Raw genomic sequence first — 27009 nt, 5'->3', positions numbered from 1 at the left:
GCGGAGTTTCACAGCGCTCTCAATGTTGAAGCTCAATAAATGTATTTATCACAAATTTTAAAAAAAAGGTTTGCATAGTTATGTTTTTTTCATAAGTTCCTCTATATAGTCAGTTATTGGGAAGTAGCCAAATTTAGTAGCTAGATTTTGTAGCTAAGCATGGCAGCACTGTTGCTGTGGTAGCATCTATTTGCATTCTGAAAACGGTAACACTAATTGCGCGACAATTTGGATTGTTTACGTTTTTGTCCAGTTTAATTGTAATATATCTAAAAAATATTGTTGTTAACTGTCATAATGGACTTCAATAGCCTAACCTACGATCAGAAGTTCTTCAATTTCACAGCGGCACAGCTGTCGGCAGAGCGTAAGTGCCACATTTTCATATCTCTGGATCAGCGTCCTTTAACCATTAATTCCTTTTAAATAGGCGAACATATTGTGCAGGACATAATTAAGAAGGGCATTGATCAGATCATCGACAAGATCAAGACACCCGCCACAGCGGAATTACTGGAAGCCGAGAAGGAGACCGTGGAGCGTCGTTTCCAGGCATCCGCCTCCAAGGGCCTAAAAGCCCTCAGGCAACTGGACACCAAAGTGTTCCACGTTCCACCGCATGTGTTGCATCCGGAGCACATGTTCTTCGAGAATCAGTATACCAGCGAGGAGGAGGAACAGAAGACAGCTAGGTTGGAGGAGCTGAAGGCCAAATATAGAGAGGTAACTTGTAGAACCAAAGGAAACTATCTTATACGCCTCATTTCAATCATTATAATGGGAAAAGGATGCTTTATATTAGATTTTAACAATGCTAAATCACATCAATTTCAGAACATGGCTATGCTGGCGCATTTGAAGATCGAGGAGGAGAAGTACGCCGCCATTGAGGATCTCATCCAGAAGGAGATCGAAATGCAGGATCGCGTGCAGCGAAGCTGCTCCTCCCTCAACATCACCAAGCTAAAGCAGTTCTGCAATCAAGTGCCCTTGCAGCTAAAGAAGGAGACTTGATTAATTAAATTAACCAAAACTAATTTTTTAATTTAGATTTCCATTATTTAACTTCAAAACCAGTTTTAACCCTGAAAAAGTTATAATCACTTAAGACCTTTTGATATTCCACTTAAACTTTTATTCTGTCGTTAACTTAGTTTTAAACTTAACATTAAAATTATTTTGAAATTGAACTACCTAGATTACTTACTAGTTTTGAACCAATTTACCTTAGCATCATATGAGTTCCTTTGGCAACAGCGGCAACCAAGCAACGGTCGCTGTTTGAAATTCCAACTGCCTTGTTTTCAAACAAAAAACAAGCCGGTTAAAAAGCTTCAAGCTCAGAACAGACACAAAAACCCCCTTATATGTTACATTTCGAATCGTATATTTAGCTATAATCCTGGAAAAATGGGCGACCAAGATGTCTGCAGGCAGCTGCTGCCGCGCGCGATCTTCGGCATCAATGGCAAGGTGGAGAATGGAGTGCGCCAGCATCCGGTCACGGGATCCATCATCTTTGCGCTGGGCAACAAAATCGGCATCGCCGACTACAAGAAGAATACGCAGGAGTTTGTGGCCGGACACACGAACACCATATCGTGCCTGGATCTCAGCAAGAGCGGCAAGTACATGGCCTCCGGTCAGATCAATCACATGGGCTTCCGCGGCTATGTGATCATCTGGGACTACGATCAGCGCAAGGAGATCGCTCGCCACGATCTGCACAAGGTCTCCGTGCAGGCCATCTGCTTTACTGCCCAGGATAGATGCGTGGTGTCCATCGGTGGCGTGGATGATGGTTCCGTGATCGTCTTCGACATGGAGGCATTGTAAGTTATTCATATCAAAACTCATGCTTGTAACTCCAATGACTAAGTTCGCCATTACAGCTCTCCCATTTGCCAAACACCCGCGTCGAGGGCCATCTCTGGAAATGCCTTGACTGTCCGGCCGTTGCACAACAATCCGTACTTCTTTGTGACCGCCGGCGATCGCCATCTGCGCCTGTGGAGCATCCTGCGTGAGGAGAAGAAGCTGTACGTGCAGGATGTGCTGATGGCCAGCAAGACGCGGGTTTTCTACTGTGCGCGCATCAACAAGACGGATGAGTTTGCCTATCTGGGCACCGGAACCGGTGACATTGTGAAGATCGTGCTCAACTGCTGCGACCGCGATCATGTGAGCAAGCAAGGCTCCACCAGCTGCATCCTCGGAGCCTTCGGCACCCACAATCCCAGGAAGCCAACGGGCAGGGACTGTAATCGCTATGTGAATGGTGTGCGTGCTCTGTATGTCCTGGAAGGCGGACGTCTGCTGATTGGAGCGGGAAATGGTGATATAGAGCTGGTGGAGGAGCGCACCGATGTGCCGCTCATAAACTTTCGCGATTATCCCGGACCCACATGGCCATATTTACGCACCCTGAAGAAGACGCACGTTTCGGGCAGGATCTCGTCTTTTGTGCGCTCGAAAACGGACATGTTTTACATCTGCACAGACACCAACGAGATCTATGGGCTAAATATCAAGACTTGGGTGCTCAAGCTGCTGCGAACGTGCCACACCAAGTCCGTCTACTGCATCACGTTTCCCAAGTGAGTGGATAGAGCTAACGCTTCTACATGCAATATATAACCTACAACTTATAATATATTTAAGGAACTACTCTGGTGTCTTTGCCACCTCGGGCAAGGAGTGCATCCGCATCTGGTCGTCTGGTCGCAAGCAGGAGCTGCTGCGCATCATGGTTTACAACTTCAACTGCGCCTGCGTGCGCTTTACCCACGATGGCACTAGCATAGTCTCCGTTTGGAACGATGGCATCATTCGCGCCTTCACTCCCATCACCGGCAGACTCATCTACGCCATACCCAACGCACACAACAAGGGTGAACTCTGGGAATACCCATTCTAGCCTTCTTACTGAAATCCTCTCCTTCAACACAGGATGCAGTGCGTTGGCCGTGGCCTCGTCGGGTCGCCTAATCGTCACTGGCGGCATCGAGGGACAGGTGAGGGTGTGGAAGATCGATCCGTATCGCCAGGATCTCGTGGGCGTGCTGAAAGATCACTCGGGGCCCATAACCTCGCTGGACATCAACTATCTCGACACCGAAGTGATCTCGGCCTGCACCGATGGCTCTTGTGTGATCTGGGACATTAAGTGAGTTAATCTCAGTGGCAATGTATAGCATGTATTCCTCATAGAGCAACTAATCCCCGCCAGACGCATGACCCGCAAGCAAGTGGTGACCGCCAACACGCAGTTCATGTCCGCATCCTACTTCCCAACTGGAGTGCAAGTGATCACCTGCGGCTCGGACGGCAGAATCATCTACTGGATGGTGTACAATGGTGCCTTGATCAGGGAACTAACTGCGTCCAAGAAGTCGTCGGTCAACTGCTTGGCCATCAACGAAACGGGTGACTACTTCATCACCGTGGGCAGCGATCTGCAGGTGAAGCTGTGGGACTACAACAGTGGTGCTGTGGTGGGCATCGGATCGGAGCATGCCTCCTCCGTGATTAGTTGTGCATATAGTCCCTGCATGACCATGTTTGTCACCGGCAGCACGGACGGATCGCTGATCATCTGGGATGTGCCGCGTGACTTCTGGGGCAGGCCCAATCCGCCGGATGTCACAAAGTACTCGCTGCCCAAGACATCGTCCAAGACCAGGATGAGTGACGTGCCGTCGCGGGTCAACTCGGGCACCAATCTAAAGACGCCCAAGGGCGAGAACATCGATGGCCTGCTGAAGGCCACTCCCAAGGACGATCTCTGCTGCGTGGAGTGCCCGCCGTGCGCCAAAAAGGATACCAAGGGCGTCGATCCCTATGCCGAGTGCGGAATCGTTCCGGATGTCCGCAAGTGCTGAGCTTTTCCTTTCCAGTTTCTTTTTGTCGTGAAATAAAGGCAGTTGTCCTTCATTAGCTTGATTTAACTGAGATTATTTATGGGAGCTTGATTTTTTAGGATAGATTGGCTGTCTCTTTTATAAATCTTATTGATTAAATAGATTATGTCTTTGCTAACAAAAACCATTTTCAAATTCAATTTAATTTGATTAAATGCGTGTTTGGTCACACTTAACTGTGATCCGTTCAAGCAATCGAACGATTTGTTCGAATCAAACATGTTCGTCGAACCAATTTTCAAAAATTTCAAATGAGCAAGCAAAATATTTTAAAATTAAAATCAAGTCAATGAAACAAAGAATTTGGTAGTAAATATGTATATGAGTTATTAGTTTGTTAAGAAACGAAAGTTTTAAATTTTAGATTCCCAGTATGACCCTGCTGGCGTGTGGCGTAACGGGCGGCTCGCCCTGCGTTCACACTGAATTACTATTGGCCAGCCTTGTTGTTGTTAATCGTGTTCGTAAACTAAGAGTTCGTGTGCATGGATTCTCAGCGGCATTTGTAGTAGTTACTGTCGCTCCGCCGCCGCGTGAAGTCAGATTCCTCCGAGCGCTAGAACGAATAGCACGCGACACTCGTCGGAAAAAAAAACCAAGTACAATAAGTAGTGGGAAATTCGCACAAGGAAGAAGAAGCAGCAGCAGACGAAAGGGACGAACGGCGAAGCAAAACAAATCGAGCGACGAATAGCGGTGTGCAACGAAATGAAGGTCTGCTGCATTGGCGCTGGTTATGTCGGCGGTCCGACCTGCGCGGTTATGGCGCTCAAATGCCCCGATATCGTGATAACCCTGGTGGACAAGAGCTCCGAGCGGATTGCCCAGTGGAATTCGGATAAGTTGCCCATTTACGAGGTACGTTCGCTTTCCTCTTCCTCACCGTTTGTATGTACATAGGAAGTGCCACTGTGTGTGCTAGACAGAGAGAGAGAGAGTGAGGGCACCATAGCTGCACTGGTGTGTGTGTGCTCACGCCTTAGCCTTGCAATTTGTGTGTTTTTTCCGCTTTTCGGGGTTTCCACTAATCATAAACAAACAAGACATTAATCAATTCCCGACCCGAACCATCGAGCAGAAACCAAAACGTCGATGACCGCTCATGTCCAAGTCGGTGAATACCCCCCGCACTCCTTATGTCCACTTAGTAAACCAGTTCCCTGCACACAGAAAATGCCAGATCTATTTGGAGATTTCTTGAATAATTCCAACCTATGAGATAGATTACATGGTGCCTAGATATAATTATCATTCAGTATAAAAAGCTTAAAAATACTATTTGTAATTTAGCCATTACTTATTTTGCTATGCAGCTTGTTTTACTAGAAATCATTTGATATTTAGCCAGACTTACGAAACTCCATTGAGTTTTCGCGCAGTGTAGTCCGTCTTCACTTGAACAACGCTGCGTGTCCGGCATTCTACTAGACTTCAGGTGCTTAACGCACTTGGCCCACAACAAGGTCAATGGTCAGTCCATTAGTCACTCGAAATAAACCATGAAAAGCGCGCAGAGCCGTTTGATTGCTGAAATATGATTCGGAACGGAAAAGCAGCGTGGGAATCGATTTTGCTTTCCAGACTGCGTGACCATCGTCGTCGCTCCATCAGGCCCAAATTCCAGATACTACAAGGCGAAGCCATAAGGTGCAAGCGGATTGCCTTCCTCCACCACACCACTGGCGCATTTCCGTCCTGGCTTCCGTTCGCCCTCATTCCCCACTGTAGTAGACTCTTCATCTATGTGTGTACATATGTCGAGCTACCCACTCTTCTTATCGGTTCTGCGCCAAAACAAAGTCTCGGGTCGAGATAAGCTCGCTGGGCATGGCGTTTTTTTTTCTTATAATTTTTGGTTTAGCGAGCGCACATTAGTTGGAAATTGTCCAATTACCCACGTTCCCGACAAACAGCCAGTATCTCTGGGGGAAAAAAAGCACGAATAGAAGTAGGTACAATCAGCCAAACACTCAGTTTGGGTTATATATATATATGCTTTGTTTCCTATTAGACAATTGGTATTGGTATCCTTAAGTATTAGTAGCAATTATCAGTTAAAACCCACACAATTTGTCACGAGCCTTAGAAGATGGTATATTACATATATTTAGCTCATTCTTATCGCCCTCCTATTGTATCCCTAAAAATAGTTAAAAACCCATTAAGAAAATACACGATTAACTGCAGTCTAGACCGTAAATGTTCTTACCTAGACACAAAAATTCAAAAATACACTTTTCAAGATAAATTCCACCAATGAAGTTCGATTGTAATCAATACCAATGATATGCAAAAAAAAAGATGCTGTTTGGTGGTGCACTTGTACCCATTGGAGGCTGTCTAGCCAGTTTCCCATTATCGCTACTCACTTACCAAGATTGCAGAACCACCAGCAAACAATCATGGCCAGCACTTGGAGTACTCCAATGCAATTTGCTGGCGATGGCGATGGCGATGTCAGGGCGAGCATGTCAACAACATCCTCTTGTTTTTGGAATTTGCACAATTGGCGTACTTTCCATTGACACCTACATATTTTCAACGTTTCCTACTCGCTGTACTCATTAATGTTCCATTAGCTTTTTTGCACATCGCGAAAACTTATCGGGCAAACAGTTGATAGCATACCAAACGTACATTCCACAATAACATATTGTATCTGTTTGATTTGCTCTTGTAACTGAGTTTCCAGCTAGATGTATTTAGACTGATAGATTGTTTATAGCTTAGTCGTATCTCTTGAATGAAATGCGATGTAAAAAGACAGTTATTAACACCTGCCCCCACGGAGAAATTCGTATAAATACGTATGCAAATTTGGCAAAACGAGTTCAATGAACATTCAAATCGTATCTGAAACGGAAACATGTCTGGCTGAAACTGAATGCGTTGAATGAGAGTGGTGAATGGTGGGTGAATCAGGGGTTCGTGTGAAAACACGTATTGCATAAGCGGCATGGTCATGGGAAGACCCTATTCCATAGCTTCTAAATTAATCACAAGTGGACCACTCCAAGTGCGATGGCAGCACGTAAACAGAAGTAAAGCAGAGTTAATTGTAAGATAGCTTTCTTGGGAAACCCAATCGGATAAGACCGACGTACAAACTATATATATGTACATATGTATATCCATACAGAAGGGTTATAATCTTATCGGGCGACGAAGTGGGAACGTCACCAAGTGCTCAGCTTTGGGCGCGGGTCGTCGTGATTGGCATTTTAAAGAAGGAACTCAAAACTAGGCCAACAACTTGTGGAATAACTTCTAAATTATATTAATGAGGCACTTTGTTTCTTCTTTCTGACAGCCCGGTTTGGATGAGGTGGTGAAGAAGTGCCGCAATGTGAACCTATTCTTCTCCACGGACATCGAGACGGCCATCAAGGAGGCGGACCTCATCTTCATCTCGGTCAACACGCCCACAAAAACCTGCGGCAATGGCAAGGGTAAGTACGAAATAAGCCAATATAAACGAAATCAATAGAGAAGTTATCATATAATATAGCATTATTCCAATCATAAAGCTTCATAAGCTTGAATTATGGCTAATATCATGTCATAGCTTATAAATAACTGCCTATTAAAGCATAGATTTGTTAGTTAAATAGCCATAAAATAGCTAAGTTAGCATAAGTAATTACAGCATGAGCTGGCACTTGAAAATATTAGTTCTAAAAATAAACAAAGCATAGTGCGAGTTTAATCAGAAATCGTTTGATAATCACACGCCACTAAAATCAAATTAATTGAAAAAGTAATTAAAGCTTTTAGTCATCGCAATGTTTAACTTTTTATTATTTCATACACAAGTTTATCTTTGCTGGTGGAAAAATACTTCAAATTAGATCGAAAGTAAACATTGCCATACTTAAGATCACTTAGTAATCCAATTTTCCAATCTGCAGGCCGTGCGGCGGACCTCAAGTACGTGGAGAGCGCAGCGCGGATGATCGCCGAGATCGCGCAGTCCAACAAGATTGTGGTGGAGAAGAGCACGGTGCCCGTGCGGGCGGCGGAGAGCATCATGCACATACTGCGGGCGAACCAGAAGCCGGGCATCCACTACGACATACTGTCCAATCCCGAGTTCCTCGCCGAGGGCACCGCCATCAATGACCTGCTGAATGCGGATCGCGTGCTGATCGGCGGCGAGGAGACGCCCGAGGGCCACCAGGCGGTGGAGAAGCTGTCGTGGATCTACGAGCACTGGATACCCAAGCAGAACATACTCACGACCAACACGTGGAGCAGCGAGCTGTCCAAGCTGGCGGCCAACGCATTCCTCGCCCAGCGAATCTCCAGCATCAATTCGCTGTCGGCGGTGTGCGAGGCCACGGGCGCTGATGTCTCCGAGGTGGCGCGGGCCGTGGGTCTGGACTCTCGCATCGGTTCCAAGTTCCTGCAGGCGTCGGTGGGCTTCGGCGGCAGCTGCTTTCAGAAGGACATCCTCAATCTGATCTACATCTGCGAGAACCTCAATCTGCCCGAGGTGGCCGCCTACTGGCAGCAGGTGATCGACATGAACGAGTACCAGAAGCGTCGCTTCTCGCAGAAGATCATCGAGAGTCTGTTCAACACGGTGTCGGACAAGCGGATAGCGATCCTGGGCTTTGCCTTCAAGAAGAATACGGGCGATACGCGCGAAACGGCCGCCATAACCGTGTGCCAAACGCTGCTGGAGGAGGGCGCCGCGCTGGATATCTACGATCCGAAGGTGGAACCCGAGCAGATCATCGACGACCTCACGCATCCCAGTGTCACGGAATCGCCGGAGAAGGTGAAGAAGGCGGTGCAGATCCACAGTGATCCGTATAGTGCAGTGCGTGCCACACATGCGTTGGTCATCTGCACGGAGTGGGATGAGTTCGTCGATCTGGACTTTAAGCGTATATACCAATCAATGATGAAGCCGGCTTATATCTTCGACGGCCGCAAGATTCTCGACCACGAGCGACTGCAGCAGATCGGCTTCCACGTCCAGACCATCGGCAAGAAGTACCAGCGTACTGGCCTGCTCCGCTCGTGGGGCATTGTGCCGCAGCTTTAGGCGCGTCGGGCGGCGGAGGTGGTGGCATTTACACTTAAAGTTGGCGAAATTTCCAGTATTTGCGAGACTAAATTGTAAATATCCGTATTCTTTTCTGTAGCTGAGTGTGTGTTAGATTGGGTCGATTAAGTTTAAGTTGAAGCATTTTTTGGAGAGTAGAATCGTTTCCAAGAAATCAATTCAAATCATCACCGGACTCAGTCGATTTTAAGTGAAAAGTAAAGTTGAATTCTTGCATTTTGTACATTAGTTTCTAAAGGATATGAGCTTTTAAAACATTTCTGTATATAACTAGAAAGCGAAACACTTATTTGAACAACATAAGGCAATGATTAACCACAAAGTTATAAAACGTAGCGTAACTTTTTATGATCAGACAATATATTATTTAGCTTTCCCCATGTCGACCCAAACTAACGAGTGTGTTTCTAAATAGTTAAAGTATTCAACTAGGCACACCCGCAAGGGAAACCCTCGAACCGTATTTGTATTCATATTCCTATTCCCCTGTCGATCCGCCACTCGAGGATCGGTAGTTGCAATATTAAGTCCCAGCAGGACGAATCCCGTCCTGCGGCGGGCCAATAAAAACCAGCATTTACACGAGAGCATGTAAATTTTTATAATAAAAATAACAACAGTGCGTTTGATTTGAGTTCCCTTTTCAGAAGGGAATCCTCTTGACTATTTGGCGGTACCACAAGAAGGAGGTGGCCGCCGATAGGCTGAACCAGGTCACCAGGTACGACAGATGGTCGTTGCGCAGGGTAACGCGTGTCTGTCCACCGATTGGAGCATGTGCAGCCGTTTGCGGATCGTAGACGGCGTCCAGGAACACAGGTACCGCTCCCGTGGCGGCGCACATGCGCGCCAGGTCGCGATAGAGATAGACATTGCCCTTGTGGTCAGGTGTGAATTGCGGACGCGCCTCTCCTTTGCGCACGACGGCGGTAAGCTCCACTTCCGCCTGCTGTTGGCCCAACGGCCTGGTTTCCGGCTCCACTTGCTTGCGGGACACCCAACCCCGATTGACGAGCACTATGTCGCTGGGGGGAATCGATGGATATTAAGATGATTCTATGGGATTTCCTCGAGCATAACTTACTCTCTATCTGCCAGCTGAAAAGGGGTTACTATTAGATAGCCATTGCCCGAATCGCGCTGCGAGAAGAGTCCTCCTTGGGTTTCCACGCCATCGGGACGTATCAGCGATCTCGGACCCATGCGCATCTCCTTGTCGTGAAGGAAACGTCCACGGATCTTCACCAGTCGGTACTCCATTTGGGCTAAGTCACTGAGACTGCAGGATGGAACACACAGTAATGGGAGTATATAGTGGAGAATATGTGGGCAAACCTACTCCTCTGGTAGAGCCACAGGCGCCGCGCTCAGCTGCTTGTCAAGATCCTTGATCAACTGCTCCTTCCAAATCTTGCGCTTCACTTGCCAGCAGCCCAAGCCAAAAGTGGTGGCCGGTATGAGCTGGAGAATGGTTAATGGGCAACAAGGATTAGTTGTTTGTGTAGGTAGATGAGTTCGGAGTGTTTACCCACCAGAAGGAACCATCCCAAAGGAGCAATCTTTTCCTTGTCTTTCGCCGCCTTATTGGGAATACTGGTTGTCCAATTCACCGGTGGTCGTTGTTGTGTCATCTTTCTGGTGATTAATCTCGGGATGTTTATGCTGCCCGGATATCTGGATACAGTGTGGATATTAAACGCCACTTGCCGGCACATCTGGCTCCCCAAACGCATCATACTTTCTTTTATTTTGTTCTAAATATTCTATTTATTTATTTATTTACATTTCCAATTGGAAGTTGATAGTAGGACCGTTTTGTACCGTTGTGAGCGTATACTAACATCATGCGGTCACACCATTTGCGAATGTTAGCTTTTCTTGATTTTATGAATTAAAACTACAAAAGTCTAAGGTATATAAGAAAATAAAGTAATACTTCTTACCTTTTCCAATGCAAGAAAACATGTATTTTTCTTTAAAACGATTTGAAACTATTTCTGTTAATCATATGTTAGTAAGTCACTGTTAACTTGTCGTTATACCCAAGTTGGCAGCACTGTTACGATCAGCTGTTTTGGTCTGTTGTCGCGTGCAATTAGATTTTTTTTAACGATTTTGTTTTAGTAAATTTAGGAAATATTTAAGAATGCAGTGCACTCGTGCAGTTGCAAGACTGTCCGGCGGCATAGCGAGAACCACATGGGTATGTTTAATGCTATGGTTGCACTCTATTTACTAAGAACACGGTCATCCGAATGCACCGCCTTCAACTCTTATATAAACGAATGTAAAATTTTTAAATTAAACATATTATAGGCAACACAACATACGTATAAGCACAGGCCAGCGATACTGGGTCTGCTGGAGCAACCTTGCCGCTTGTGTTCGTCCACCGGCGTTGTGGATAATCCCAATAAAACGAAACCCGGCGCAGCGGAAGCCGCAGAAGGCGGAATCCTGAAGAGAGTGCTCAACAAAGTGGGCTTCACACCGAACACAAAGGCGGTAAGACTGGGATTACTTTGCCTATTTGATTAATATTCATCGTAGTGATTCCTTTTCAGCGCCTCAAGGTAACCAGTCACCTGCTGTACGAAAGCGTCGCCGACAAGATCAACTATGTGACCTTTTTCCGCGACTTCAATCTGCCCAATACCTTCAACTCCTGGTTTTTGGTCACCGAACTGCATGTTTGGCTACTCCTGATGCGCTCCATGGCCGAGGGCTCCGAAACGGGCGAGGATGGACGCTTCCTGCGCAACTGCATTGTGGAGGCCATGTGGGGAGATGTCAACACACGCGCCAAGAAATTGGGAGTAGGTTTTACTCGAGTTCACCATTGTATATATAATCTTTATACTCTTCATGTGTGTTTCCCAACAGGCTCACAATCCTTCACGCACCCGTCAGCAAATCGAGACCTTATCCGAGCAGTTCCAAGCGGCCCTAATCGCCTACGACGAGGGCATCATGTCCGACGATCGGGTTTTGGCCTGCGCCTTGTGGCGCCGCTTCTTCGAGATGAACTGCGATGATTACGCGCAGATCGAGCGACTGGTGAAGTACGTCCGACAGCAGGCCAGCATGCTGGACAGTTTGCCGCGCGATCAATTCATTGTCAAGCCGAAAGTGGCATGGTTCGAATTGGACAAGTGCAAGGTTTAATCTTAGTTATATTCTGTTTTTTAAAAATAAAGTTTGAGAGTATGTGAACTGGAAGCTAGATGCTAAGGTCCTCCACGGACTGATTACTCAAGGCACGCAGCTGGCACTTGAGCAGAAATGCAGTAATCCTTCGCTCTGCTCTTCTCCGCTGCGGTTCCTTTAGTTGGGCCAGTACCTGGTCCATCTGGAGGAAGCTGCTTCTGGGCGAGAGTATCTCAGCGGGCTCTTGCTCCTCGTAGATTATTTCCTCGTGGATGATCTGTTCGCTGGGCTCCTCGATGACCTCCTCGATAATGAACGTACTCGACTGCTGTGGAACATCCCCATCCTCAAAGGTCTCCCACAGAAACTGCACAGGAGTTTCCGTCTGGATGGTCGCCTCCTGTTTGTTTGTTTTGGGTTTGGTTTTCACTTTGGAGGGCGGCTGGATCTCGGCCAGAAATCGCAAGCGTTCCAAGTACGGCCAGGTGGATCCACTGGTGTCCGCGCGGCGAAATTCCTTGCGAAACTGATAGTGCAGATTGTTCCAGCGCATCAGGCAGAAGTCCACTACGAGGATTATAAGTTTAAATATAAAAAACCTTTTGCTTTTATTAGCTGACTCACCATCACAGCCCATCATCTCGGCTATCCGAGCCCAGATATCGGTTTTCGCCTTCATGGCATCGTAGTTCGAGAGTCCAGATCTCTTATAGAGCACAGGATTGGGTTCCACCAGATCAATTAGCTTGAAGTCGAAAGGTCTGTTTTTCTTGTAACTGGTGCGCATGGCTACCAAATTGAACTAATCTATCTTGAACTTGATAATTAGGAATCTCTTGTTTAAGCCATGTTTGTTTACCTTATGAAGTACAGCAGAGCTACGATTAAGCAAAAACCATTCGACACCTTTTGTATGGCATAATTGCGGGCATAAGTTAATTAACAAATAAAGGAATATTACATAATAATAAGTTATTATTTAACTGCATTTATAAAACCTTGTTCATTAGTTACAGTAACATTACAGATAGAAATTTACAGGTTAACTACATTGAGTGATCACTGTAACATTCCAATTTATGTCCACACTTTGATGTTTGGGCAGGTCTATAGGCTGGTCACATTTTTTTGCTGACCGTTGTTATCGAAGTTGTTTTACTCGATAGCTTCAGACAAGCAAAATTAAACGGATTTGTTTTGCTTAAAAAATTAATAGTTCTTTTTGCTAAATACCGGTGCCGCATTAACAAAATACTGGTTAGACAACGAACTAACTACAAACTAACAAGTATAGTGCTCAATCTAAATAGTGTCTCATATTCTTTTCAGTTCTTAAAAGTGTTAGATACGTTTAAATATTTATTTTTATATATTAATTGTCTCCTACTTACAAATATTTTGGCATTTTGCTCCATTTATTGTGATCGTTTCTAGAAAACTCAATCGATGTTTCCAGAAGACCCAACCTATCGAACCAATCGATACTAACACCGATTTTTTCCACAGCTCTATTGACGACGTAGAAGCTGAAAAAATTGTGGAGTGAAAAATTGTAAAAGTGACCGAAAAAACTATACTTTGGCCAGCTATATTTCCACTTACATCACACCAGCAATGAACATGTAAGTATAGAAACACAAGCACACATTTTTTAAGCCCAAATTTCGGTCTAACATGCGGCCAGGGGCCGAGTGTCGAAAATCAATAAATTCAAAATGGCAGTAAAAAATGAAAATTACATAAAAAAAGGTCGCTTCGTGTAAATTTCAACATTTTGGCAAATCATTAAAAGGCTCAAAATTCTTATTTCATGGCACAAAACGCTCGTCGCAGGTATAACGGACAGATGAACGCCTTCGGAGGCGGTGGCGTCGGAGGAGCTGGTGGCCTAGCCGGCGGTATGGTGCCCAATCGCATGGGCGGTGGTGCTCCCGGCGGCGGACCCGGTGGAGCGGGCATGTTCCAGCGCAATCGCTCGGCCCCATACCCAGGATTCAATGGCCATGGACCCGCCAACGGTGGACAGCGACGCATGAACGGTGGTGGTCCTAGCATGGGACCCGGCGGACCACGCAACCAGGATGGATTCGGTGGTCAGAACGGTGGCCAGCGCTCTTCCAATCACGGCGCTCACTTGCCCAAGATCGTTTGGTCAGAGGTGAATCTTACGCCATTCCGCAAGAACTTTTACAAGCCGTGCGATTCGGTGCTGGCCAGAACTGCCGGTGAAACAGAGACCTTCCTCACCAGCAATGAGATCACCATCAAGGGCGATCAGGTGCCCACACCCAGTATTGAATTCGAGGAGGGCGGCTTTCCCGATTACGTGATGAACGAGATCCGTAAGCAGGGTTTCGCCAAGCCAACGGCCATTCAAGCCCAGGGTTGGCCCATTGCTATGAGTGGACGGGATCTAGTGGGCGTGGCCCAGACCGGATCGGGCAAGACCTTGGCGTATGTTCTGCCAGCGGTGGTGCACATCAATAACCAGCCGCGCCTGGAGCGCGGTGATGGACCCATCGCCCTGGTCCTGGCTCCGACTAGAGAGCTGGCCCAGCAGATCCAGCAGGTGGCCATTGAGTTTGGCAGCAACACTCATGTGCGCAACACTTGCATCTTTGGTGGAGCGCCCAAGGGACAGCAGGCTAGGGATTTGGAGCGCGGCGTGGAGATTGTGATTGCCACACCAGGTCGCTTGATTGATTTCCTCGAGCGCGGCACCACCTCCTTGAAGAGATGCACCTATCTGGTGCTAGACGAGGCCGATCGTATGCTCGACATGGGCTTCGAGCCCCAGATCAGAAAGATCATGCAGCAGATCCGCCCGGACCGTCAGGTTCTCATGTGGTCAGCCACCTGGCCGAAAGAGGTGCGCCAGCTGGCCGAGGAGTTCCTTAATAACTACATACAGGTTAACATTGGTTCGCTTTCGCTGAGCGCCAACCACAACATCCTGCAGATCGTGGACGTGTGCGATGAGAACGAGAAGTTGATGAAGCTGATCAAGCTGCTAACGGACATCTCGGCGGAGAACGAGACCAAGACCATCATTTTCGTGGAGACCAAGAAGCGTGTGGACGAGATCACGCGCAATATCTCCCGCCAGGGCTGGCGCGCATGCGCCATCCACGGCGATAAGTCGCAGCAGGAGCGCGACTTTGTGCTCTCGAGCTTCCGCAATGGCCGGCACTCGATACTGGTGGCCACCGATGTGGCTGCCCGCGGACTCGGTGAGTATACGTAGCCTTTGTGGGGCCCTCAATGGGGCCAACTTTCGTTTTTTCTCTCCGTAACCAAGCAATTGTTGCCTGTGGATCAATCAGCATCCCGTGGGGTTTCATTCATTATTTTGTGATTCGTCGTCGACGCCTTCCTGGTTCGTCTGGTCTCAGCGATCCGTCAGCGATGAATCGGCCAACACCGCCCAGCCTCTTCGCTCTTCCTTCCGCTCTGTTTCCAGAACTTTGGAGGTTTTTCGTTTCGGGTCTGTTCCGGATTTCACAAGCTATTCACGATTTGAAGCCCGAAAGCGCACGATTCCCATTTGGGGTCCATTGTTGGAATCTTCGCTCGCTTCAGTGTGTAAATACTCATAGTTTTTTGTTAGTATTCATATTAATTTAATTAAGCTGGGTGAACAGTAGCCTAATCTTGAAGCTCAACCGCAAATCTTCGCCTAGCTGTATTCGAAATTAACTGGGGTTAGATATTCCTTAAATATTTATAAACATATTTTTATTTCATGTTATATTGAAATTGAAGTTTGGGTAGCTAAGCGAAGTTAGATGAGCTCATTACTGGTTACCATCTATCAAAGAATGTAATTTGGTAAACGTGAAAACCGGAAAGGACCGCTTGTATTTTTTAAATTGCATGTTTAAATCTCTAGGCAGCCGAGAAATTGCCATTTATTATTTTTCAATCATTTTCGAGTGGTTCGATGCCGGGTGGACCATTAAGTCTAACTTATTGAACCCTTTAGTTTGCTGAATGATTCTACGAATCCGAAGAAAAGGTGTGGGCTCAAATAATGAGGGGAATGTGTTTGTTCTCCATGCATTGCTGGTTATATGATGTTGTTACTTTTAGTTCGTTTGTTGCTCTCTTGCTCATAGTTTTTAGTTGTGTCTCGTCAATCACATTTTGAGTAACTTAATTGTAAAAAGCGATTTACTGTCAGTCAAGGAGTCAATGGCCAGCAAAATAATCTTTAAAAAACCCAACTAAATAGTAATCTCAGTGCACCCAAAAGAAATTAACCTTTAATCCAAGGCGATTAAACCGTGCCTTAAAACTATATATATATATCTTAAGTTTTTTTTTTAGTTTTTAGAACAATGTGAAGTATAACTAATGTGTTGAGTAATTGCTACATTTTGCGGCCCAAGTATTTGTTGACTGATGATAATTTTCTGTAGCTTATTTATGTATCATAAAGTACCTAGTATACTATATTACGTCGCTCCTTACTCTATGTATAATACCTAAATTTGTGTGTGAACAAAAATATCATCAGCACTTTATGAAATGGACTTCGATTTTTCAAATGGCAAAACTAGACAAAAAAGAGAAAAAAACCCGTTCAAAGTTTAAAGTTAAAAAGTTATATACACAAAGCAGTTAAAGAGAAAAGCTATATATACAAGTTGAGGGTTGAGTTATAAGTTTCTAGCATTGCGGAGATCCATGGGATCTCCATCATCACAGCCGCGTTGCGAGGACAGCATCTTCAGGGACTCTTGTTCGTAAGCCTAATTCTAATCCCATATTCTAACCCTAGATCGCCAGGGTAAGTAACTAGGCTAATTTATTTCTTCCTAATCATAGCAATATGCCCGCACCCTCGATCCTCCCTCCTTTCCGACGAAGTATGTTCCTCCTTCTAAACCAAAATCAGCACCCTCTATCATAAGCTTTGATCATTCATTCACATTTACATCTCTTTATTTATAATGTTAATTTTAATCAAGCCGTCTCTTGTATGCATTAAGCTTAAACATTTATATTACGATTTGTGTATTCAAAAATGATATAAAAGAAAGTATGATGAGAAGAAAAGGTCGAGGTCCACATTTCTGCAGTATAAAAAGAACATATGTCTAATTGCCAAAGATGTATTGTTATTAATATACGCTAATAGTATTGATGGCGAAATTTTTGTTCAAAGTACAAAACATACAAAAAAAATTGAAATCGAAACCGATCTAACACCAACCGACAAAATCCATTCGACAATTCGATCAAAAATGTATTTTAAGTTCTATTAACAAACTTTACAAAACAAAAACAAATGATCGCACCGACACAAACACCACCAACACCAATACCATGACATGAATACACACACCATGACAGAAACGGACACCACTCACACAAGCACACAAATAAGTTTTCGTTTTTGTTGAATAGTTTCTTGAGTATTGAGATTCCTATTTTCGACGCATTGGTTCGATTTGATAATTTTAACGCTTCTTTTCACATTCTTCAATTTTCAAATTCGAAATGAAAAATATAATTGAAATCAAACAGACGTTGACGATGTCAAGTTTGTGATCAACTACGATTATCCTTCGAACTCGGAGGACTACGTTCATCGCATTGGACGTACCGGACGATCCAATAACACCGGCACCGCCTACACCCTGTTCACGCATTCCAACGCCAACAAGGCCAACGACTTGATCCAGGTGCTGCGCGAGGCCAACCAGGTGAGTGCTCCTTGTAGCTTTCAATCCTCTCGATGGCAAATGTACTCACCTCCTCCGTTTGCAGACCATCAATCCCAAACTGATGAACATGGCCATGAACGGTGGCTACAACAAGCGCGGTGGCGGCATGGGTGGCGGCTACCGTGGCGGCAATGGCTATCAGGGACGCAATCCGCAGATGGGCGGCGGTTACAATGGCGGCAACAACTACCGCAACAACAATGGTCCCGGCGCCAGCATGAATCGCAATTCCTTCAACGGCGGCAGCGCTGGCGGACCACCACGCTTCGATCAGAAGCCGCGCACTTCTCCGCCGAATCAGGGCGTACAGGGCGGCTACCGTGGCCAGGGAGGCGGTGGCTACCAGGGACAACAGCAGCAGCAGCAGCAGAACGGCGGAGTGCCCTTTTCTCGCTTCAATCCCAATGCCGCTTGCTTCGAGCCCACCAAGCCGCAGAATGGTCCGGGATCTGGACCGCCACAGGCGCAGCACCAGCAGCAGCAACAGGCTCAGGCTGCCCAGCAGCAACACCTACTGCCCGATGCATCCGTGCAGGCGGCGATGACGGCTGCGAACTACGGAGTCGATCAGAAGCGCTCCCGTTTCTCGCCCTACAACATGAACTTTGCCAACATGCCACCACCAGCGATGAACCAGCAGCAGGCGGCGGCGGCCCAGCAGCAGCAGCAACAACAGTTGCAGACTCCACAGCAGCAGCAGCAAATGCAACAGCCACAGGCCTATGGCCAGTACTCTTCAATGTCCTCCAGCATGGCAACCGTGTCGCTGAACGGAGGAGCTGCAACGGTGGCCAGCTCATACCGCGCCCAGTACGCAGTGCCCACGCAGGCGGCACCCTATATGATGGCGAACGGCGGCGATATCTTTGCCTATCCGCCGCCTCCGCTGCCTGTGCAGAACTAGAGGCTCTGCGGTTCGATAGAGGCTACCAAATTGTAGACCAGCTCTACTGTAATTTCCTTTCCCCACACGAACATTACACGCACATCCGCACACCCACCCGTATTAATTGTACACGAGTCACGATCACAAGTCCAGAGACTTCATAGGGAAGATGTTAGATGAGCGTCGGTGATGTACGTATCGTGTAGATCTCCTCCGCCCACATCATAGCTATATAATATGGTTTAATCTGGAATCAAATACGCTTTTAATTTGATTAATCTCTTTGTTCACCCCAAAACAAAACAAAACATAAACCCCACATTTAGTTGATAAGCTTTTGGTTTAGTCAAATTGTTAGGGCATTCGAGTGCCGATCATCGATGTTGTTGGCATTTATCTTTCCAGAGCCCTGGGCGTATTTGATTTCTTTATACAATTCTCGAATATTGTACGTATCTATTCATACACTGCAAAAGAAATGTTTGCAATGCTCCAAACAAACCCAAGCCAAAAGAGATTAGATACAATCGGATAACGAAGGAACACTAAATGGGAGAAGAACGCTCCCGGTACACATCCTTTCACACTATCGGACACATGTACACATAAGAAACAATGTCAATTTCGTGGAATCAAATGCGTATTATTATGTCATCTTAAACCATATTATGTGACTAGTCTAATGAATTGCTTAGCTGGACAATTTTCACACCGTAACAAGAACTTCAAACATAACACAAAAAAAAAACAATAAAACATGAGAATACGTTCAAAAAATTGAAATGCAATTCCATTTTATGTCAGCAGCCCATAAGTATGAATTGATAACAAGATATGAATAAAGGAATTAATTAGAATTTCAACCGTGCGTTATTAATTAGTACCGCCGAGAAGGAAACCTTTGCGTTTAAACTTAATTGATTTGCTTTTATTTTCCATTTTAAGTATATATGTATATATATATATCCATATAAGAAAAACTATCGTACATCCAAAATTATATTATTAATAATAAATAGAACTAAAGTATACAAATATTACTAGACAGCTTCATCCGTTAATTGCATATCCAACGAACATTCCATCATCATCCGCCATCATCAACGTTACACCATTTCGAGAATTTGACGGAAAAATATTTGTTAAAAAATTACACCATGAGATTTATGACTAACAAAATTGCGTGAGAATGTAGAAGTCATTTGTTTGATACACTTTATATTATTTACTTTGTATGATTTGTGTTTGCTTTTACTCGGGCTCTAACACCTCCTACTCCGCTTCCGTTTCCGCTTCAGCATCAGCTTCCGCTTCCGCATCTCCTTTGTGGCATTTGCATATATGTATATATCGCTTTATAACGCTATACTCGATTCCTAAGTCTATGTACCTTGCGCTTTCGGATCCAACTTGGTATGTCCCTACGTATCTAGCTTTCTTTGGCTGCCTCTTGAATATCCTTGTAGTTGAATGCTTTATTTGTTGCTCCGCATAGGTATAGTAGTTGCTCATCTTGTTTGTTTGTTGCAAGTAGTACGCATTTTGGGGATTCTGAGGGTCTGAAACATTAAGTGCAGTTTTACAATTTCTTAATTGATTTTCATTCATTTTGAAGTTTCTTTTTGGTTGTTTTTTTTGGCATTTTCTTGGTTTTTTTTTACTGTGTGGTTTTGTCACGGGTTTCGTATTCTTATAATTTTGGTTAATTTTAGCTTTCCTCTTTGGCTGCAGTTTTTCCAACTGTGAGTGGTTGTGTGTGTGTGTGTCTGAACGTGGGTGCATCCTCCGTCTGCCGGCTGTTTACATATATAGATATCACGAGAGTTCCTGCGAGAACTGCGTCTCCAGGGTGGGTCTAGTTCTAGTGGGGTTCCTGCTGGGATTGCGTATCGGTGGTCCTGGGCTGCCATAGCCCGCCGCATACAGCTGCGGGCACGAGTCTTTTATGAGTTCCTGCGTCTCGCGCAGCTGCCGCTGCACCTGCGGCGCCAGTCGCTGCACGCTGATGGCCGGCGGGAACTTGTATTCCGCCGCTGGAGCGGCCTGCAAATGGTCAAGTGAGTATATTAGTCATTTACCTAGCAGTCAAGATAATAGGCATTAAGAACTAGTTACTCATGAGCGTGGATTCTGGCAGAATTCTTCAGCAGACTCAGCAAAGCTGCTACTGCTTACTGCTTCTGTGCTTACTCCTCAGTTATTACAATAGATATAGTACATATAGGACCACTCACCTGTACGCCGTGCATCATCTCGCCGTAGTAGGCGCCCGGCGGAGGAGGCGGTGGCTGTTGCTGCTGGATTTGGCTGTGTGGAGCGGTTGGCGGTTCGTAAGTTTCGGGGGCGTTGCATTTGATGCTGAAATGCACATCACTATATTTAAATGGATATAATATATATATGATGCCAGACAGCTGAACCTACCCAGTTGCACAGAGGAGAGTGGTTGCAGCGGGTCCACCATAGATCAGGCGCTTTGGACTCACGCTCTGTGGCTTTGATCCGGCGGGAAGGGTCAGCAGGTATTGCTGTTGCTGCTGCTGGTAGAGTTGCTGCTGCTGCTGATTGAGTTGCAGCTGCTGTTGCTGCTGCATTTGCTGTTGCTGCTGCTGTTGCTGTAGCTGCTGCTGTTGCTGCTGCTGCAACTGGACGAGCTGTGCCGCTGCTGCTGCCGTGGACGTGTTGACAACATTAAGATCCAACTGGGGCAGCAGGATTAGTTGCTGCTGCTGCTGCTGGTAGAGCACTGCCGCTTGTTGCTGCTGTTGCTGCTGCTGCTGCACCACTTGCCGTCCCGCCAACACATGCTGAGGTAGATACTCCGTCGTGGGCAGCGCGACTATCGTCGATGAGGAGGAGGAGGAGGAGGAGGCGGTGACCGCCGAGGCGCTGGAAGGCTGGAGCAGCAGGCCGGCGCCACGCGGCGGCTGCTTCAATGGCACCTGCACCTGGCGGATGGGCGTCGTCTGCAGCGAGCGGCTGGCCGAGGAGCAGATGGAGGCCGTGATGCTGGCGGACTCCCAATGTTGGCGCAGGGCGTTTAGTCGGGCCTCCTCCAAAGCGATCTCCGTCTCGCTGGCCGAGTCGTAGTCGGGACCCTAAAATAAGCGTGTTTGTTTAGCCAGATTTATATAAAAGCTTAGCTATCAAAAGCTTATTCTAACCAGCCAGAATATAAAGATTAAATCAAAATACCTTTATAATAGACATTTATAAAATATTTTGTGTCCAACATGTTTAATAAAATAATCAAGTTAATCCCCATGCATATAGATTTTCTTGCTGCGCATAAGTTGCTCCAATCTCTTTGAAGTCCAATTTTCAGGTAACAAGCGAATTTTAATGGCTCCTCACATGTTGTTCGAAATGAAAACAAATTGGGGGCCATAAAACCAATTGTTTTGCTCTTTCGATTTGGCATAGCCAAATACTTAGTGCACTTACATATATATATATTGATCTTGGGCCATTTGTTTATTATCACGGAACAGCACATTACAATTACACATCAATATTATGACTTATTTACTTTGGTTGAGTTTAAATTGTAAAGCTTTTCAAATATATATGTATGTTTAAATTAATAAATTCTATTAAACTACGTATTTGGGGTCAATGAATTTATAGAATTTCGTACTTTAAACTATTTGTGTTTATAGAAACAACAATTGTTTTCTGTGCTTAATAGCTAGCAAGTGATAGCAAGTAAACCCAGGCAAGTTTTTCTACTTTAATAGACTGATACTATTGGGAACCCCCTAGATTTAAATCGCCCATCTGGTATAATGTATCACTAAGTAGACTCTCACCTCATCGATCTTCTTGTCCAGCATGCGGAAGAAGTTCTGCTGGCTAGATGATATTTCCCTGGAAAAGTGAGGTGTTCATTTTCGGGTTATGTGGTCCGTGGGCTGACTTACTGGCTTTGCAGCAGCGACAGGTTCTTGGCGCGCAGCAGTGAGACGGCCACGTCCTCGTCGCTTTCCTGGATGTCCTTATTGCTTAGCTCCTCGCTCTCGTCGTGCTTCTCGCGGTCGCGCTGCTGTGCCTTCTCGGCATCCTCGATGTGGCCTTCGTCCTCGTCCGTTTCGGCATCTGAGTCGGCTGCCAAACAAATGGATAATGCCAAAGAAGAGTTTCGAGCATTAGTCAAGATGAGTGGGCAATTTCGCGAGTGCCGTGGAGTGGCAAAAGTTTTGCAATAAGCCAAGTGTGGCAAACTTCTATGCGAAACGGGGGCACTTGCAGTCGAGAAAAATGCTTAGAAAACACTTGTAGAAATTATGTTAGCTCCTTGTGCCCTGTAGACACTCAAAAAAAAAACACTATGAACCCTACAAATATTCAATTATTTATAAAAATAATAATAAAGAAATCCTAGTTTTCAGCATCCTTTTTGTACCTGCACGTTTCTGTTTGGCTAATCCATCTTTCGGCTTAACCTGCGTATACTTAATATTTCCTCGGGCCTTTCTTTGAAGTGGCCTTGCCAGCCGTAAATTTAATTAAAAGCCGTTATGCATTTTAATGCAAATTCGGAAAAGCGAGAGCCGAGTATTATGAATAATTAATCTAGGAACGAGACTAAAGCTTAGGCGCCTACGAAATATTTGGGTCGTTTATGGCACAATGGCGCCTTTGTGTATGCTATACTTTTTTAGCTTTAACCCTTTTGCCCACACACACACAGCTACATACAAACTGGGGGGGCTTGCCACGCCCCTTGAAGCGGCGCCCACTGCAACAACAAGTTGCCTTTTTAGCAGTTAATTATACACACACAAAATAGAATAAAAAAAAGCTAGAAACACGCACACACAGACACTGACAGCCACAAAGGAGCGGGGTTGGGCATAGTCAAAAGTTTGGCATGTAGGCTAGGTTTTTACATTCTTATAAACTTAAGGCTAGTGTGCGTGTGTGTGTGTGTGTGTGTTTATATATAGACAATGCTGTGGGCTTTAAAATGTAGGCCTTTATTATTACTTTGGTGAATGCATGGCCTTAAAACTGGGCTCCTCCTTTCAACTTCCCCTTTTTTTCACTGCTGGCGACATATTAATCAATGATGTCCTCATTGTGTGGAAACAGGTGGCTCACACACACACACACACACATGCAGGGAAACACGGACGCACACATGCACACACAGCTGGAGGCAAATTGATGTCGTCATGCGTGTAAGCTTTTGTTGTGCGAGGCAATACGTTTTACTCGCCGTTTTCCCAATTTCCCTTGCTCTACACAGAGGAAAATGCCCAAACGATTTGATGGATCATTCCAAATGGATCGGGCATATACAAAATTGGCAAAACAATATCAATTCTAGCACGCAAAAAGAAATAAAACATAAAATCTATAAGTAAAATGGACTGAGAAACTGACCAATTTTTGAAGATCAATTTATCAAGTATTGTTGATTCTTTATGATATACAGAGGTGGTCAAAAGTATTTACACAACGAGCTTTTTTTTCAATTGTCAACTAATTGAAAAAAAAGCTCGTTGTGTAAATACTTTTGACCACCTCTGTATATAAGTGGCTACTAAAAATATTTGAACCGTGTATTTTGGGCGTAGGAAAACCCTTTAGATTACCTATTGATTTCTAGCTTTAACGCATTTTCGTCTTGTGCAACTTATAGAGTCAGTTGCCCAAAGGATTTACTCTCATTTCGCCTACTCACCATGTCCTCCTTTCTTGCCGTTCGCTTTACTCTTCGATTTCCTGGGATACAAATGTATCTTGCTCTGTCCACAGCCCATCTTTTGAATGTGCCGCTGCCTCTAGAAATCCAGAATCGCTGCTGCTGCTGCCGCTGCTCTTGTTGTTTTTGTTTTCAATTTGTGTTGCTTTTTTATTTATCTGATTTTTTGTTGTTGTTGTATTATTAATTTGTTGCTCGACACGTTGTTCTCTCGCTCTGTCTGCCACTCCTCACTCTTCGCGTCGCCGTCACCTCAACGTCTTTTATTTACGTTCGTCGTCTATTCTTTCTTCTGTTTTATTCAATTTTCACTAATTTAACTATGTGTGTAAATTTAATTTATTTGATTTGGTGTTGTTGTTGCTGCTGCGACTGCCGCCGTTGTCAATTTCGAAAGATTGAGGTAGCAGCAACAAATGCTCCTCGGGGGGAAATACATTTGTGCGTGAGTTTTTCTCAGGGAAAATGCCACCCAAGCCACCCACTCAGCCACTCGGCCACCTATTTCCAATTCAAACCAAATACAGGACAACTTGGCTAATTCAAGTGAAGTGAAGTTAGTGGAAACTTAAAACTTGTAACCAAGTTATTAGTACAAATTTCTTTAGTAATACTTTTGGAGCTCGTTTAGTATTGAATTAAAAATTATAGAACGAGTTTGATTTGGTAATAGCAGTATAAATATGACATGAACTAAACTTTCAGCTCGAAATTGATGAAAATTTCAAGTTTCCACTGCTCGATGCTTCACTGTAGTGGCATTTTCCTCATTTATTTGTCTTCTGTATTTTGGGGACCGTAGCGGAAATTAAGTGGGTCCCTGGCTGGCACTCAACCACTTGTTTCAGCCGTGCTATAAATTCAATTTGCAGCGTCAATTTGTAAACAGGACAAACCCATAAAAGGGTTTTTCTGACCAGGGCTGCAGCAGCACTACGCAAATCGCTCTCCTTGAGAGCCTTTTGTGTGTTGTTGATGTTTTCGATGCCTTCGAAGGTGGCTCCACTGCGTTGTGCTAATCGCGCGCGTGGTGCTCTTGTTGTTGTTTATGTTGTCGTTGGTAATTTAAACAAATAATAACGATAATAAGCACAACAAATAGTGTGCAGCAAAAACACTTGAATTATATTCAATTATTCGCAGAGAGAGAGAGTGTGAGAGCACTCGGCCACTCGCTTTTGCTCACTGGATATTATAATAGACACCGACACGGGAGACACACCGCACCACCACACGCACACGAAGCACACGGAGCACACGCACACATGCGCCCGTTTTGGGGGAAGACGGACACAGACAGGCGCGCGCCAAAAAAGAGAGAGAGCGCGCCTCGGAGAGAGAGAAATTGATTTTTCTATTTATAAAAAAAAATCAAAATATATCCGCTTGGTTCACATCTTCCCTTTTTTTGTTTTTTGATTATTTTATTTTTGTTGCCGCCAACTGGCAGCGAAACATAATTTATGTTTTATTTATGATTGCCGGATTTTCATTTAATTTCCATTCCCATGGTGACTTTCGGCTGGCCGCCGTTTTATTTCGCCCCAAAGAAACTTGTTTGATTTATCTCACTTGACCACTTGGGCGCATTTGGCCATTCCATTTCATTCCGTTAAATAAAAACACAGTTCCAAATACACTTTCATTTACCGTTTAACGAACACACCCATTTATTTACACCGATTTGTTAATAACTAAGAGGAACTGTCGCCCATTTTTCGGTTTTTTTTTCAATTTATTTACACTGGCTTTTTCCTGCGGAAAACTTTGCCGAAAAGTATCTGCGACGCGTTGCGAGTGTGCGGAATTCGTATGAAATTTATGCTGCATGACACTCCTCTTTGTGTCACAGAAAGCGAGAACCGCTCTCAGCGGCATGCCAGCACACACACAACGATGGAGGTGAGTGCCCACTGCAATGGGGGTGGGTTTTCAGGCGGAGCTTTCGCACAGGGGTTCAATGCTACCGCGGAGCTGGAGCTTTCGGCGAACGGTTCTGGTACGGGATGTGGCTGCTGCTTTTGTTTGCAGAAGCTGATCGCATGTCGGTTCCGTCGGCATGGGGTAGACGTAGGCGGTGCCATAAGATGTTGAGGCGTGTCCAGGATCAGCGACAGACACAGAGGAAGGGTCAGCCTCGCAGAAGCGGGAAGCTCTTCCGGGCTTAAATCAAATCAGAAACGTGTTTGTTCCTTAAAAGACTCAGGAGTCTTCTCAAAATGATCCTGATGTGTTCAGCCGACAGACCCTTCATATGTCATGGAAATTCCCTTTTTTTAGGAATCTAAAACAAAAAGTAATCCTAATCGAGGAACCAAAATTAGTAGTACTCACTATTTCTATGTAGATCGGTTTCGTTATGAGCAGGTCCTCCGTGAAGGCCACGAGTCCATTTTGGCACGTTGATTTGGCGTTGGTGCACCATATGCATTGTTTTTCGAAACATCGATATCGGTATCGATATCGGAAAATACCCGCGAAGAAGAAGTAAGCAAAATTTGGATTTTGTCTTTTTTTGTTTTTGCTGGTAGAGCACGCTTTAAGCTTCG

The 27009-nt window shown here is 45.1% G+C and overlaps 8 protein-coding genes across 17 annotated transcripts; 5 read left to right on the top strand and 3 right to left on the bottom strand.

Moving 5' to 3' along the window:
• Positions 1 to 204: 204 nt before the first annotated feature.
• LOC117140890 lies at positions 205 to 1190 on the top strand. Its single transcript, XM_033304042.1, has 3 exons — positions 205 to 367; positions 431 to 723; positions 835 to 1190. Exons 1-3 carry the CDS (start codon positions 298 to 300, stop codon positions 1012 to 1014), a joined length of 543 nt encoding a protein of 180 aa, XP_033159933.1. The 5' UTR covers positions 205 to 297; the 3' UTR covers positions 1015 to 1190.
• A 23-nt stretch (positions 1191 to 1213) lies between these two features.
• LOC117140889 (cilia- and flagella-associated protein 52) lies at positions 1214 to 3942 on the top strand. Its single transcript, XM_033304041.1, has 5 exons — positions 1214 to 1832; positions 1893 to 2597; positions 2662 to 2891; positions 2950 to 3166; positions 3230 to 3942. The coding sequence occupies exons 1-5, from the start codon at positions 1411 to 1413 to the stop codon at positions 3879 to 3881; spliced, it is 2226 nt and encodes a 741-aa protein (XP_033159932.1). The 5' UTR covers positions 1214 to 1410; the 3' UTR covers positions 3882 to 3942.
• Positions 3943 to 4419: 477 nt separating this feature from the next.
• LOC117141315 (UDP-glucose 6-dehydrogenase) lies at positions 4420 to 9602 on the top strand. The gene is made up of 3 exons (XM_033304701.1): positions 4420 to 4778; positions 7231 to 7369; positions 7829 to 9602. The coding sequence occupies exons 1-3, from the start codon at positions 4629 to 4631 to the stop codon at positions 8968 to 8970; spliced, it is 1431 nt and encodes a 476-aa protein (XP_033160592.1). The 5' UTR covers positions 4420 to 4628; the 3' UTR covers positions 8971 to 9602.
• LOC117141317 (SURF1-like protein) lies at positions 9568 to 10834 on the bottom strand. Its single transcript, XM_033304711.1, has 4 exons — positions 10524 to 10834; positions 10331 to 10452; positions 10076 to 10270; positions 9568 to 10016 (listed from the first exon to the last, which is right to left on the bottom strand). Exons 1-4 carry the CDS (start codon positions 10725 to 10727, stop codon positions 9635 to 9637), a joined length of 903 nt encoding a protein of 300 aa, XP_033160602.1. The 5' UTR covers positions 10728 to 10834; the 3' UTR covers positions 9568 to 9634.
• A 214-nt stretch (positions 10835 to 11048) lies between these two features.
• LOC117141318 (ubiquinol-cytochrome-c reductase complex assembly factor 1) lies at positions 11049 to 12210 on the top strand. The gene is made up of 4 exons (XM_033304712.1): positions 11049 to 11194; positions 11308 to 11496; positions 11556 to 11807; positions 11875 to 12210. Exons 1-4 carry the CDS (start codon positions 11138 to 11140, stop codon positions 12154 to 12156), a joined length of 780 nt encoding a protein of 259 aa, XP_033160603.1. The 5' UTR covers positions 11049 to 11137; the 3' UTR covers positions 12157 to 12210.
• LOC117141319 lies at positions 12130 to 13062 on the bottom strand. 2 transcript variants are annotated; one of them, XM_033304714.1, is made up of 3 exons: positions 12998 to 13062; positions 12763 to 12945; positions 12130 to 12705 (listed from the first exon to the last, which is right to left on the bottom strand). In XM_033304714.1, exons 2-3 carry the CDS (start codon positions 12923 to 12925, stop codon positions 12212 to 12214), a joined length of 657 nt encoding a protein of 218 aa, XP_033160605.1. In that variant the 5' UTR covers positions 12926 to 12945; positions 12998 to 13062; the 3' UTR covers positions 12130 to 12211. The 2 variants fall into 2 exon arrangements, with proteins under 2 accessions (XP_033160605.1, XP_033160604.1); XM_033304713.1 differs by having other exon boundaries at positions 12763 to 13016.
• A 245-nt stretch (positions 13063 to 13307) lies between these two features.
• LOC117141313 (ATP-dependent RNA helicase dbp2) lies at positions 13308 to 19616 on the top strand. Of its 2 annotated transcripts, none has more exons than XM_033304699.1 (5): positions 13308 to 13395; positions 13645 to 13760; positions 13972 to 15368; positions 17668 to 17846; positions 17911 to 19616. In XM_033304699.1, the coding sequence occupies exons 2-5, from the start codon at positions 13753 to 13755 to the stop codon at positions 18769 to 18771; spliced, it is 2445 nt and encodes an 814-aa protein (XP_033160590.1). In that variant the 5' UTR covers positions 13308 to 13395; positions 13645 to 13752; the 3' UTR covers positions 18772 to 19616. The 2 variants fall into 2 exon arrangements, with proteins under 2 accessions (XP_033160590.1, XP_033160591.1); XM_033304700.1 differs by lacking the exon at positions 13308 to 13395 and adding an exon at positions 13411 to 13426.
• Positions 19617 to 19659: 43 nt separating this feature from the next.
• On the bottom strand, positions 19660 to 26314 carry LOC117141316 (mediator of RNA polymerase II transcription subunit 15). 8 transcript variants are annotated; one of them, XM_033304703.1, is made up of 7 exons: positions 26033 to 26314; positions 24440 to 24780; positions 22674 to 22857; positions 22563 to 22620; positions 21178 to 21851; positions 20988 to 21126; positions 19660 to 20796 (listed from the first exon to the last, which is right to left on the bottom strand). In XM_033304703.1, exons 2-7 carry the CDS (start codon positions 24516 to 24518, stop codon positions 20569 to 20571), a joined length of 1362 nt encoding a protein of 453 aa, XP_033160594.1. In that variant the 5' UTR covers positions 24519 to 24780; positions 26033 to 26314; the 3' UTR covers positions 19660 to 20568. The 8 variants fall into 8 exon arrangements, with proteins under 8 accessions (XP_033160594.1, XP_033160593.1, XP_033160600.1 ...); XM_033304702.1 differs by having other exon boundaries at positions 26111 to 26314; XM_033304709.1 differs by having other exon boundaries at positions 22563 to 22605; positions 26111 to 26314.
• Positions 26315 to 27009: the final 695 nt, after the last annotated feature.

This window comes from Drosophila mauritiana, chromosome 3L (assembly GCF_004382145.1).
Source record: "Drosophila mauritiana strain mau12 chromosome 3L, ASM438214v1, whole genome shotgun sequence".
Lineage (NCBI taxonomy): Eukaryota > Metazoa > Arthropoda > Insecta > Diptera > Drosophilidae > Drosophila > Drosophila mauritiana.
Note: the sequence above shows the minus strand (reverse complement) of the source record. Positions and strands in the feature narration are given on the sequence as shown.

What these genes read in the sequence shown, in the direction of transcription:
- LOC117141316 (XM_033304703.1), bottom strand. Translation starts at nt 24,518, where the DNA reads ATGGGCTGTGGACAGAGCAAGATACATTTGTATCCCAGGAAATCGAAG. An exon ending in TGGACAAGAAGATCGATGAG is followed by an intron (nt 21,852 to 22,562) that starts GTGAGAGTCTAC and finishes CGCTTATTTTAG; the next exon opens with GGTCCCGACTACGACTCGGC. An exon ending in AGATGATGCACGGCGTACAG is followed by an intron (nt 20,797 to 20,987) that starts GTGAGTGGTCCT and finishes GACCATTTGCAG; the next exon opens with GCCGCTCCAGCGGCGGAATA.
- LOC117141319 (XM_033304714.1), bottom strand. Translation starts at nt 12,925, where the DNA reads ATGCGCACCAGTTACAAGAAAAACAGACCTTTCGACTTCAAGCTAATT. An exon ending in CGAGATGATGGGCTGTGATG is followed by an intron (nt 12,706 to 12,762) that starts GTGAGTCAGCTA and finishes TAATCCTCGTAG; the next exon opens with TGGACTTCTGCCTGATGCGC.
- LOC117141318 (XM_033304712.1), top strand. Translation starts at nt 11,138, where the DNA reads ATGCAGTGCACTCGTGCAGTTGCAAGACTGTCCGGCGGCATAGCGAGA. An exon ending in GCATAGCGAGAACCACATGG is followed by an intron (nt 11,195 to 11,307) that starts GTATGTTTAATG and finishes AACATATTATAG; the next exon opens with GCAACACAACATACGTATAA. An exon ending in CACGCGCCAAGAAATTGGGA is followed by an intron (nt 11,808 to 11,874) that starts GTAGGTTTTACT and finishes GTTTCCCAACAG; the next exon opens with GCTCACAATCCTTCACGCAC.
- LOC117141315 (XM_033304701.1), top strand. Translation starts at nt 4,629, where the DNA reads ATGAAGGTCTGCTGCATTGGCGCTGGTTATGTCGGCGGTCCGACCTGC. An exon ending in ATAAGTTGCCCATTTACGAG is followed by an intron (nt 4,779 to 7,230) that starts GTACGTTCGCTT and finishes TCTTTCTGACAG; the next exon opens with CCCGGTTTGGATGAGGTGGT. An exon ending in AACCTGCGGCAATGGCAAGG is followed by an intron (nt 7,370 to 7,828) that starts GTAAGTACGAAA and finishes TCCAATCTGCAG; the next exon opens with GCCGTGCGGCGGACCTCAAG.
- LOC117141317 (XM_033304711.1), bottom strand. Translation starts at nt 10,727, where the DNA reads ATGATGCGTTTGGGGAGCCAGATGTGCCGGCAAGTGGCGTTTAATATC. An exon ending in CCTGTGGCTCTACCAGAGGA is followed by an intron (nt 10,271 to 10,330) that starts GTAGGTTTGCCC and finishes TCCATCCTGCAG; the next exon opens with TCTCAGTGACTTAGCCCAAA. An exon ending in TTTCAGCTGGCAGATAGAGA is followed by an intron (nt 10,017 to 10,075) that starts GTAAGTTATGCT and finishes GATTCCCCCCAG; the next exon opens with CGACATAGTGCTCGTCAATC.
- LOC117140890 (XM_033304042.1), top strand. Translation starts at nt 298, where the DNA reads ATGGACTTCAATAGCCTAACCTACGATCAGAAGTTCTTCAATTTCACA. An exon ending in GGCACAGCTGTCGGCAGAGC is followed by an intron (nt 368 to 430) that starts GTAAGTGCCACA and finishes CCTTTTAAATAG; the next exon opens with GCGAACATATTGTGCAGGAC. An exon ending in TGAAGGCCAAATATAGAGAG is followed by an intron (nt 724 to 834) that starts GTAACTTGTAGA and finishes CATCAATTTCAG; the next exon opens with AACATGGCTATGCTGGCGCA.
- LOC117140889 (XM_033304041.1), top strand. Translation starts at nt 1,411, where the DNA reads ATGGGCGACCAAGATGTCTGCAGGCAGCTGCTGCCGCGCGCGATCTTC. An exon ending in TACTGCATCACGTTTCCCAA is followed by an intron (nt 2,598 to 2,661) that starts GTGAGTGGATAG and finishes AATATATTTAAG; the next exon opens with GAACTACTCTGGTGTCTTTG. An exon ending in TGTGTGATCTGGGACATTAA is followed by an intron (nt 3,167 to 3,229) that starts GTGAGTTAATCT and finishes AATCCCCGCCAG; the next exon opens with ACGCATGACCCGCAAGCAAG.
- LOC117141313 (XM_033304699.1), top strand. An exon ending in TGTGGCTGCCCGCGGACTCG is followed by an intron (nt 15,369 to 17,667) that starts GTGAGTATACGT and finishes GAAATCAAACAG; the next exon opens with ACGTTGACGATGTCAAGTTT. An exon ending in TGCTGCGCGAGGCCAACCAG is followed by an intron (nt 17,847 to 17,910) that starts GTGAGTGCTCCT and finishes CTCCGTTTGCAG; the next exon opens with ACCATCAATCCCAAACTGAT.